This window comes from Syzygium oleosum, unplaced genomic scaffold (assembly GCF_021117445.2).
Source record: "Syzygium oleosum isolate NSW1041296 unplaced genomic scaffold, Sole_v2.1 Sole_v2.08, whole genome shotgun sequence".
Classification (NCBI taxonomy): Eukaryota; Viridiplantae; Streptophyta; class Magnoliopsida; order Myrtales; family Myrtaceae; genus Syzygium; species Syzygium oleosum.
This window is the reverse complement of record NW_026607492.1, coordinates 4,264,858-4,275,805: the sequence shown is the minus strand read 5'-3', so window position 1 is coordinate 4,275,805 and position 10,948 is coordinate 4,264,858. Positions and strand designations below refer to the sequence as shown.

The following is a 10,948-nucleotide window of genomic DNA, read 5'->3' as shown; positions in this document are numbered from 1 at the left end:
AGAGATGAAGTTAAGCTAGATTCTTGTGGGACAGAAGAGCAGGTAGCTGATGTGTTAACTAAAGCTTTATCACGTGGGGGGTTTGAAGTGTTAGTGGTCTGCCCTAGGAATCAATCAAGGTTGATACTCTAATATTAGTTGTGGATTAGGTTGTGTCGGAAAATCGACTTTCACTATACTTAGGTAGTCATAATGTCTTGCTAGAGACCGCTTATGACTTGTGGGCCAAAAAGAGTTTTGAGCACACTGCTAATGTTTAGTGAACCTACAGGGTCGCACACAATAGTGAACAGACTTAATATTTTATGTGCGCCTTTATTCTCTTATTTAAATTATCTATGCGGTCGTGCGCGTTATGAGATAACGATTAAACGTACGATTAAAGGTGGACGGTTTGGTGGGCCCAAATTGCCCGGCCCACTTCTTTTAATTCCACTGGATAATGAGGCTGTATAAATAGATAGAGAATCGTTCTCTGTCTAGGGTTTTTTTTTCGACAGAGTATCGAAAATCAAAAGGCGTTCAAGAAAAAGGAACTTCAAGATCTTTCGTTAGCACGTGGATCGTTGGAGAATTCCGTTCGTGTGTGTGGATACCGGTAGAGGCGCAACACTTGGGGCGCTAATCCAGACACAATCGGTTGCTGATTTATCTTCGATCTGCAAAATGTACGTTTCGAAATTCTTTTTCGATTTCAATATACACATGGATCCTGTCTAGGGTTCTATATTCCTCTGCGTTGTTTTTCGTTGATGAACCCTTCATGAAGAACTTAGAAGTCAACTTGGTTTAACCAACTTTGAATCAAGGGGGGATGTTAAGAAGTGATTCAAAGTTGAGTTCCTTGTTTTTAGGAGGCAGTTAGCTAGTTACGTAGTCAACAATAAATTAGTTTGTTAGCGGATTCTTAGGAGCCATATCTGGCTTAGTTGCTGTTTTTACGTTTTGTGAATTCTATTTATTGTTATTTTGTATTCTCAAAAAGGGCGCTGAATAAAAGTCCTCCACTTTCATAATCTCCTCTGTTTTACGTGTAGTTTCTGTCTTGTGAGCTTGATTTGTATGAAGTGACCTTCTTATTGATCCAACAGAACAGCCCAAGAGTCGCCCGTTCAGGTAGTAGACGAGTGGGCGGAAGAACCACTGGCCTACCGAGACGATGACATGGTGGAAGGGGCCGATCTCGGAGGACCAAGCAGGGTGGGGCTCATCTAGGTGGAGGCTCAGGACACCGCTGAGGGTTTGGCCGCCACGGGAGTCAGTGGTGCGAACCAGGAATGGGGCCCAGAAGGCGGCTAGGGTTAGGTTGTGGTTGGGGAAGTACCAACGCTTGAAGTTGTAGTCCGTGGTGTACCTCAGAGAGATGTCCTCCGGTTGGTCAACCTATAAGATCAAAGATAAAATTTCCACACACGATACATGATAATAGCTTAAGTCAAGGATAGTAGAAAACTTCGTATATATAAGTTATGATCGATATGAATACACATATCACTATCTAAGCAAGTATTTTCCTTGGGTATAGAGGATAATATTATAATGACATTCCCGCAAATATCATTAGTCCTTGTTTTGTTCTCTCTTGTGTCCTTTTTAGAATAATAATTAGGAGGACAGCATATGTGGACATATGATTTTCTGCTCTTAAATTTTCAATAAAAAAAAGGGGGTCATTCTAAGAACAGCTCATATTTGACTTGCACATTTCTCTGCCTCCCAACTCTTTTAGAAAAAGAAGGCAATTGAAACATTGCAAGCTCATGGCAATACCGGAGTAATTAGCCAAATCAATATAAAACGAAAGTGATTCGTTTGTAGCCAATAGAATAATCTAGTCAACCACAACTAGATCGAGCACTTACGCTAGACAAGAGTCACAGCAAGGACTGCATGTGGTTCCTCCCCAGAGAGTCGCCGACGAAAGCAATGGACTTCCCCCTCACCATCTCCATGAACTCGGCTGCTGCATCGAACGGCAGGAGATCGCACCTGTCCGGCTCCCACTGCCACTTCAAGAACTCCGTATCAGGCCTCCCGAACTTCATGCAGTTCTGCTGGTCGCTTATTGCATAGGAAGTCTGGTTCGTGTAGTACGTCGACGCGTCTGGGCGGTACACCCATTTCCCCTTAAACACGTCGCACTTCTTCTACCTCACCACAGGTACCGCCACTGCCTCCACCCCGTCCATGCCCTGGGGGCCGCCGTTTATGTCCTCTATCAGCCGAGCCGGAGGATAATCTTGAGGCTGGACGGGAGAGCTCACGAAGAGGAGCCACAGAGGGATCGCGGTGAGAAGAATCGCGGTTGGAGCAAGCGTCAACGCCCTCCTGAAGTTAACGGCCCCGCTTTGCTGCACCGCCTTCTTATCGCGGTGATGCTCCTCTGAGAGTGCGACCTTCATGGCGGATGAGGGGCGTGTGTACACTACAGTGTTCGCGCAAGCGCGAGGACAGAGATTTCTGGCGTGCATGAAAGTTACGTCGTAAAATGTGAGGTCCTTGTTTACGACTTCTTATTTGAAATCAAGCATTTGATAATATTCTAGTCCTTTTGAGGCCCTCTGTATTGTCGTTCACGTCGTGTATTTTACTTATGTTTCTTCATAAGCCCCGTTAGGGTTAAAGCTCGGACGGCAATGGCGGGCGCACCATGGATTTCGATTTATATTACGAAAGATATACGTGTGAATATATATTTAAAAACCATGCCTTAAAAAATCTTTAATCACTCGCCAAAAATTTTGCGTTCATTGATTAGAATAAGAGATTCTTTTTTATCATGAGAATTGGATTTTAGCTATTAAGTGTAATGTAACAGCTCAATGCGTCTAAGTATAAACGACCCCACGACCACGTGTTAGAAGACGAAGACAAAGCCAATAATTGATCAACAAATGAAAGAAAGTAGAGTAATGCCATTTTCTCTTCTGGTGAGACATCGTTGTACACCAATTAAATAGCAAGAACAGCAACATCAACGGGGCTTATCGTTATGTGCTAGAGATTATTAGCTCGTGGTTGTTCGAGCGTGGAATACAAAATTAGGGGGAAAATTACCAAAAAAGTCCTAAACCTTTTGCAGTTGTGCCAATTCAGTCCTAAACCTTTTTTTTTTGCCAATTCAGTCCTAAACCTTTGGCAAACCAGCCAATTCAGTCCTTTTGGCCGGCCGACGCTGACGTGGCAGCCGGCCGGCTGACGTGGCGCCAGCCGACGTCCACGTGGCAATATTTTAATAATTTTTTATTGTTATTTTCGAATTTTTTTCTTTTTTCTTTTTCTTTTTTCTTTCCTTCTCCCCCTCTGGCCTATCCGGCCAGGGGGGAGGCTCGCCGACGAGGGCCCAGCTCCGGCGAGACGAGCTGGGCCCTCGCCGCCGCTGGGCGAGCCTCGCCAGATCCGGGTGAGGCGGGTGAGGCGGAGCTCGCCATGGCCCATGGTAGGGCGAGCTCCGCCCTCACCCAGATCTGGCGAGGCGAGGCTCGCCGGTGAGCCTCCCCCCTAGCCGGACAGGCCAGGGGGAGAAGGAAAAGAAAAAAAAAAGAAAAAAGTAAAAAATTCGAAAATAAAAAAAAATATTAAAATATTGCCACGTGGACGCTGGCCGGCGCCACGTCAGCCGACTGGTGGCCACGTCAGCGCCGGCCGGTCAAAAGGACTGAATTGGCTGGTTTGCAAAAGGTTTAGGACTGAATTGGCAAAAAAAAAAGTTTACGACTGAATTAGCACAACTGCAAAAGGTTTAGGACTTTTTTGGTAATTTTCCCCAAAATTAGGTTAGGTTGCACGTGCTTCCCCCGGAAAATAGATGATTCGTAGAACATTTTCCTCAAAATCATCGCTCGTATCGCTTACCAAAAATAAATGAATGAAAAATGTTTTCATCGTTTACAAAAATATTCATACATAAATCGTTATCAATAATGAAAATATTTTTTATCAACTAATTATTTCGAGCGAAACAGACGATCGATCGTTTTTAAGGAAATAAATTTCAAACCATTCCTTCTTCTCGAAACACCCAACTTTGGAATTATAGCCATTCTCTTTGTTGTATTTTATTAGGGGTTCGGAATATATGGACGAAGTTGAATTGTTGGCAAGTGTCTACTTTCATAAACAGCACATGACGTTGATCGATCCCGTTTTATTAATTTTTTTATTCTTTTTCCTAATTGATTTCTCTCACTAATCAACACATACGTGCGATTAGATATGAAGTTGACTGGGGATTTTACTCTACCTAAAAGTTCAGGGTAAAAGTCAACTTTTTTTTTTTTCAAAAATTCTCTGGTCAATGAAGTGCATTGATTGGTGGATACAAGTTAAGATTAATGTGTATAAATTGAAGAAATGTTGTTCCCGCTAACTACTATTCTTTCTTGAATTAATGGCATTTGTAATTGGAAGGTAGACTTTTCTAGGATGCGGGACAAAAGAAATTATTATTGTCACAACCTCTCGTTCGTCTCCGTAATCGGCATTTACTAATTATTACATAAATGATAATTATATAAGGAAGATGTAAACTTATAGTTTAATCCCATTAAATAGTCCTTGAAAACTTAAAGTTTACTATTTGAGGTAAATGATTGTATTCAAAAGTGTTATTTTTGTTTTATTTATTTATGTAATTTAACAGCACATCCCAATTCAGAAATATTCTTACATCTCTCCCTTGTCTAACTTTCGATCCCATTTGGTGGCTTCGAAGTTTGGATTGACAATCAATTAAAGGAGAAAAAGGTAATAAATATGACTTTGACTTGCTTCATTGAGTGTCAAGGACACATAATTATACGGTCCAATACATGAAAATAATTTATTTATCTCTTGAATAAAACTCGCCCTAATGGAGCCACGGAACCAAAACATAGGACAACCAATTTTTTTCCAATTTCCCCTGCCCAACGAGACAAGACATTACCAATCGACACATTAACCTTATGTACTAAGACTGTTCCCGTGCCCTAGGCCTTCAACTTCCGGTCGCTGTACCGGAGCTTCTCTTCCCTCGACCTCCGGCCCTCGGTCTTCAGCATCTCGAGCAGGAAGTCGCCCCACGTGTCGATCGGCCCCGGCAGGCACCAGTGCACGCAGTCGTTGTACAGGGTCACATTCTCGTGCGGCCAGTGCCCGTACCTGCTCGGGTGGCCGTCGGGCCGCAGCAGCGTTGCCTGGGTCGTGTCGAGCAGCCGGTACTTGAGCCCCCTCTCCCTCGCATCCTCCTCGGCCTTCCGAAACTCCTCCACCTGGATCATGTACAGCTCCAGGTTCTCATCGGCGAGCGTGGTCTCGTTGCTCCGGGACGGCCTCGTCTGCAGGCAGTTGCCGCCCTGGTTCCAGATCCCACCTTCAAAGTGAGAAGGCGCGAAGGTCCTCAGATAGGTGATGCCCTTGTAGTTCTTGAGCGCATTGATGGCCTTGAATGCCGTCCTGAATGCCTTCCGGTAGCCGTAGAATTTGGTCAAGTCCGGGACGTTCTCTAATAAGCAAAAATGGCACCCCACAATCTTGTTGTTCTCGTAGAAGACTAGAGGGCGGTAGAACCAGTGTCCGGCGGAGACGATCAGGTAATCGAACTCCTCGGCCTCGGAAATCCACTTGTCGTCGGCCTCGTCGAGGTGCAGGCTGAAGAGGCCCGTCTTGGTCGGCCCGTTCGGGTCGGTCTCCGCGGACTTGACCAGGTGGGGCGTCCAAAAGTTAGCGAGCGTGAAGTTGTAGGTCACGTACCTCCAGCGCTTGTAGTTCTCGTCCGTCGTGTGCGAGATATCGATCGGGTATTCCACCTGCCGTCAGTAGGGAAATGTTCGTCAGGTACCCAATTGTTGTACACCATATCAATTGATGATGTGTATGATGTTTTGGGACATGCACATTTCTAACTTATGGCCAAACCTCTTCAAGCAACAATACAACATCGTTTCACTAGTGCCCTGGCGAGGGCCGACTGCTCTCACCCTCCACACCGTCCTCGCCGCCATCGCCCAGATGCGGCTCTGATCACAAGCAAAGGGGAGGTTGCTTGCCCTCAAGAGATTTGGGCGAGTTTCTTCATATGGCATTCACTAGTGTCACGTCTACACCGCACATCTAAAAGAAGGAAAACTTCATAAAAAAAAAAAAGAAATATTCCACGTAGACTTTCCTTCCATTTGAAACCAACTCGATAACGGAAGGACTCAAGTGACGAACATGAACAAATTTGAGGACTTAAATGACCTAGCAAAAAGTTTTAGAACTAAAGCAACCGATCGACATAAGATTTAGGACATATTCGGTGTCATTGTCCGATTGAAAAGAAATCGATTCCATCGGGAATGATTCCCCAGGGACAAAGACAATAAGATTTGGTGAAATTATGATGAGATATTCTTTTTTCCAAATGGACGGTTTCTAAATTGGATTCCATTGGGTCCTAAAGTGGCATCGTAGCGCACATAGCACCAAGGAACATGTGTGTCCATGTGTGTGCCTTGCGTGCTTCTCGGCTTCTTCCGCTTGTTATTATTCATCGGTGTCTTTCGTTTCTACGAACGTTTTTGTTGTACAATATTCTCATAAAAAAACAACCAAGAAAAAAAAATTAAAATAGGATAACCAATTAATAAAAAAAAGTATTTGTACAAGTACTAAGAGATAAGTAATAATTAATAGTACATCATCGTGGGGCTACAGTTTCTTTGCATGTTCATAGTGGACAACAGTCTTTGGGTTAATATTACTTTACTACTTAAGAGTGGCATGCAGACACAGATCTGGGAAATATAATATTTTTGAAATCGAAATACTCGCCCGGATCCGTAGCTATATTGACTCGAGTGAACCACTGCCGCTAATCTTATGGGGCCTTACGAAAGACTTGCAAAAATCGATGGTTATGATTCATCCGATCCGGTGGACCCGAAACCAGGAAAGGAATTCCCTACTTAAAATCTCAAAGTCTTTGAAAAGTTTTTAATCTTAGAGAGTGAGGACCATCCGAAAATTCAAAATAAATAGTATAAATCAATAGATTATACTTATGGTCACTCTTCTAGTTGGATTGGACCAATCAAACAAAGGTCCAAGACTTTAAGGATTGTTCACCAGCAAATGGCCTTAATTAATATAGCCAAAATCACAAATCTTGACCATCGCTGGCCTTATTAGCTGGCTACATGCTCTCTTTCTCCCATTTTCTAATTTGTCTTACTATTCTTTTAAGAAAGAGACATCTCAATGTGACCTTTAAATCAGACAATTATATGTAATATATACGTGTGTGTGTGTGTGTGTGTGTGTGTGTGTTTTGGGCACCCATTGAATCAGATTTGACCCTTCAACAAATTAGGCTAATTATGTGCTACAGTTGTGCATCTAGAAAGGTTGGTACAAGTTGCAACAGGTCAAAAAAAGAAACATCTTGAAACATCAAGTGAATACTAATACAAATTGTGCCGAGTTAAAACGTTAAATTTAATGGATCTCAGACTAAATTTGGCGGAACTAATAGGACTCTTAGGGCTCGTATATGGACCGAAGGTGCTCGTACACTAGCTCGCATCTCTACCCTAGTCCGAATTGAAGACAAAAACTTAATTTGCTAATTGAAGGTCATGCATGCTTGAAGCGATGGCAAAATTGATTAACTTTGGCATCTGTGATGAGGCCACTTGTGATGAAGTCTATACAATCTATTGCCACACATGATGATATATAGCAAGTGGTCACCATTTATCGCTACTAAGTGACAAGTTTACTTGCACCTTAAGAGGCTTCAGCAGCAAGCATGTCTAGCCAAAGTTATGTCGTTAGCGAAATTTCCCTTTGCTACTACATCAATTGATGGGCCATCCACGTTTAGGAAAAAAAAAAGGACAATGACAAACCTCCAACGAGGCTCTCATTGTCACATCATCTTCCTCATTTTCAAATTAATGGACAAAATGATAGTCACATTACTTACGTCACGGAAAAAAAAATGATATGCTCCTATGCACCTGAACCCGTGATGTCCATCGTTAATCGTTAGATTATATGAATTTAAATTGGAGCCAATGTGATTCGACATAAGATTGACACGTGATTCGGAAATTTAGCTATATTCGTCACTAAAATTACCCATGGGTTCATTCTTTTTTCTTTCTACCACCAAGTATAATCACACACTATGTGCTTTAATTTTTAATTATTATTTATAACTTTCAAGGAAGGCACCAGTTGATGGTTTCAAGGTCCTCCACGGCATGTTACCTTCACCTGCTACATCTACCTAAACCTTGGAAAAAACTTAACATCTCTCGATGGGTTTTGGTCAACAAACCAATTACTTTATGGGGCGCATTAGTTCAAACTCTCTGAAGATGTGAGGACAACTATGCCTAGGAAAATGTCAATCGACACTGAACCCAACGCCCAAAGTCAACATCTAGCTCCAAAGTCTCCATATCACACGGTCTTACTGTTCCTCAAAGCTAGAGATCTTTCAACTCGTGCATAGACATGCAAACTTGTCATAGCTATGGCTGTAAATATCAGTGTGCTGACGTGATTAATACTTTCATCCTGACTGGAGTTTTTCGATTGAAAAACAAGATCTAAGCTCGAAACATGCTTGGTTGGTGGCCACTGTTTATTCTTTCTGGCCCTTAACTATCTAAGATTGGTAAGATATTGAAAGTTCACATAGCTATGTGCTGAGAAGTGAGAGCTAGTTACGTTTTCCGGATTCTCACACGTCATTACTCGTGAACGCTGACTGTCTAATATGTTATTCTTCTTACACAGATGGGGACCTTAGTAAATAAAAATAATTTAGGATGTACGTTCGTGCCTTAAGCCACATGTATAGTGAAAAGATCACTTTCAATCGGGCCACGTGATGTGTAGCATCACGCCAACAGTAAGTTTATACAGAACAATGCTCAAACTTCTAAACACACACAGTCGCCTTACGCCCCTCTAAGATGCTTAATAGGACAGCTAACCAATAATGTCGGTCCAGAAGCAGCCAGATCTATTGCACCAAAAGATTGAACGACATAATTAGGAATCATTGAATTTCATTTTAATCATTGTTGGTCACATGTAATTTATGGTAAGGAATAATTGGATTATCATATTGATATCCACCCATGTAAACTAGTTGAAAAAACCCTTTATCGTTGTGCTAATTTAAAAAAAAAAGAAAAAGAAGTAATGAACCCAATGCAACTCTTGAAACGAAAGTAGCAAGTACCGAGATGCATATCAATGGGGTCAAGAAGAAACCAAGAAAAGCGAGGTGTAGTTTAGTGAACTGTGTACGTACCCTAGAAAGGAGGCAGATCATGGACTGCATTTGGTTCCTAGCCACAGAGTCGCCCACGAAAGCCATGGACTTGCCCTTCACCAGCTCCAGGAACTGCGCTGGGTTGAAGATGGGGAGCTCGCAGCTGTCCGGCTTCCACCGCCACTTCATGAACTCGGTGTCGGGCCGCCCGTACTTCATGCAGTTCTGGTGCTCGTGGATCGCCCAGCAAGTCTTGTTCGTGTAGTAGGGCGCCCTCGGGTTCGGCACCCACTCCCCCGTGAATATGTCGCAGATCTCTGGCGTTCTCGAGCTGACGGCAGGGTCATCTTCTTCTTGGACGACAACCGCGTCGTCCACGGAGGAAGAAAAAGAGGAGGAGGAGGAGGAGGAGGAGGGTGAGGAGGAGGAGCTACTTGAGAGGAGGGGGAGGGGCTGAGAGAGGAAAGGGTTGTAGAGGGAGATGATGATGAGGAGGGCAAAGAGGATGGTGACGAAGAGGACTATCTTCGGGGTGGTTCTGTGGTTGTGCGACTGTGTCTCTCCTTTCATTTTTGCTGTGAAGAGAGATAGTGAGAGAGAGAGAGAGAGAGGGACAGAGACAGAGACAGAGAGAGAGGCCTAGAGATGGGGAACTGTATGAGCATGGGGATGAATGATTATGACCACATTGGAGTGATTTTGATGAACGAGGTGGTGATAATTTATTTAGGGGTCTTTGTCGACAGGCTGAACAAAGAATCATATAGAAAAAAACAAATGATGATAATTTATATAATTATCATACACACACAGGACAAGCTGTGCTTAATGACCCCGTATATATTTTATTATAACCTATAGTTTATCACTGATCAATTGCATGAAGGTCTTCCTTCTCTCAAGAATCCTATTATATATATTCGTGGGTACTTGTAAGATCTAATCAGAAAAGGAAACAACACCATCTGTTCTTGACTCTACTCCTTTAAATTCACCAATGATGTGAGATTGTCTAGTACAAGGTAAAATTGGTGACGGCTAGGAAGTCGTGGGTAAACTCATTTTTTGGGCAAACACCACACCATCACTAGCTACCTACAGAGGTTATCAATGATTGATGAGAGTTTAAAAACTACCGGTTCTCTTATGCTCTTTTTTTTTCACGAAAAATGAATGATTTAGAAAATATTTACCTGAAAAATGGTCATTTTGTATCGACAACAAAGCGACAACAAATCATGTCTAAATATTTTTGTGAATGAAGAAAACTTTTCTTGCGCACTTATTTTTGTAAGCGATATAAACGATTTTTTTCTAAGAAAAGTTTTCCGAATCATTCATTTTTCACGAAACAATCACGTCCCAAAAATTTTATCTTCGAACACTTCTATTAAAATCCATGATATGTCACGACATCAAGGGATGCTAAAAGATTGACGTGGTCGGTAGGGAGACACAAATGCAAAAGAACTCACAGCAAATCAGCTCATTAGACTAGTACAGCTGGGGAGAGCAGCTTGATCCCGACTTTTATTTGACTTTCTTCTTCTTTTAACGAGCAGTTTTTGTCTTGAGAGCTGACTGATGTCTGCATTCGAAAATAACGTGCGCCCCGCGCGCCAAATAATTCCAGGCTTCGAGAGGTGCCTCTCACCAACTAGAGGGTGCTCCATTCACATCGACATAAATTAGGTT

At 42.6% G+C, this 10,948-nt stretch overlaps 1 protein-coding gene and 1 pseudogene across 1 annotated transcript; both read right to left on the bottom strand.

The window, feature by feature from the left end:
- Positions 1-954: 954 nt before the first annotated feature.
- On the bottom strand, positions 955-2,507 carry LOC115666916 (protein trichome birefringence-like 20; annotated as a pseudogene).
- A 2,145-nt stretch (positions 2,508-4,652) lies between these two features.
- Positions 4,653-9,946, bottom strand: LOC115687597 (protein trichome birefringence-like 19). The gene is made up of 2 exons (XM_030613231.2): positions 9,293-9,946; positions 4,653-5,789 (listed from the first exon to the last, which is right to left on the bottom strand). The coding sequence occupies exons 1-2, from the start codon at positions 9,821-9,823 to the stop codon at positions 4,971-4,973; spliced, it is 1,350 nt and encodes a 449-aa protein (XP_030469091.2). The 5' UTR covers positions 9,824-9,946; the 3' UTR covers positions 4,653-4,970.
- Between the last annotated feature and the right edge of the window lie 1,002 nt (positions 9,947-10,948).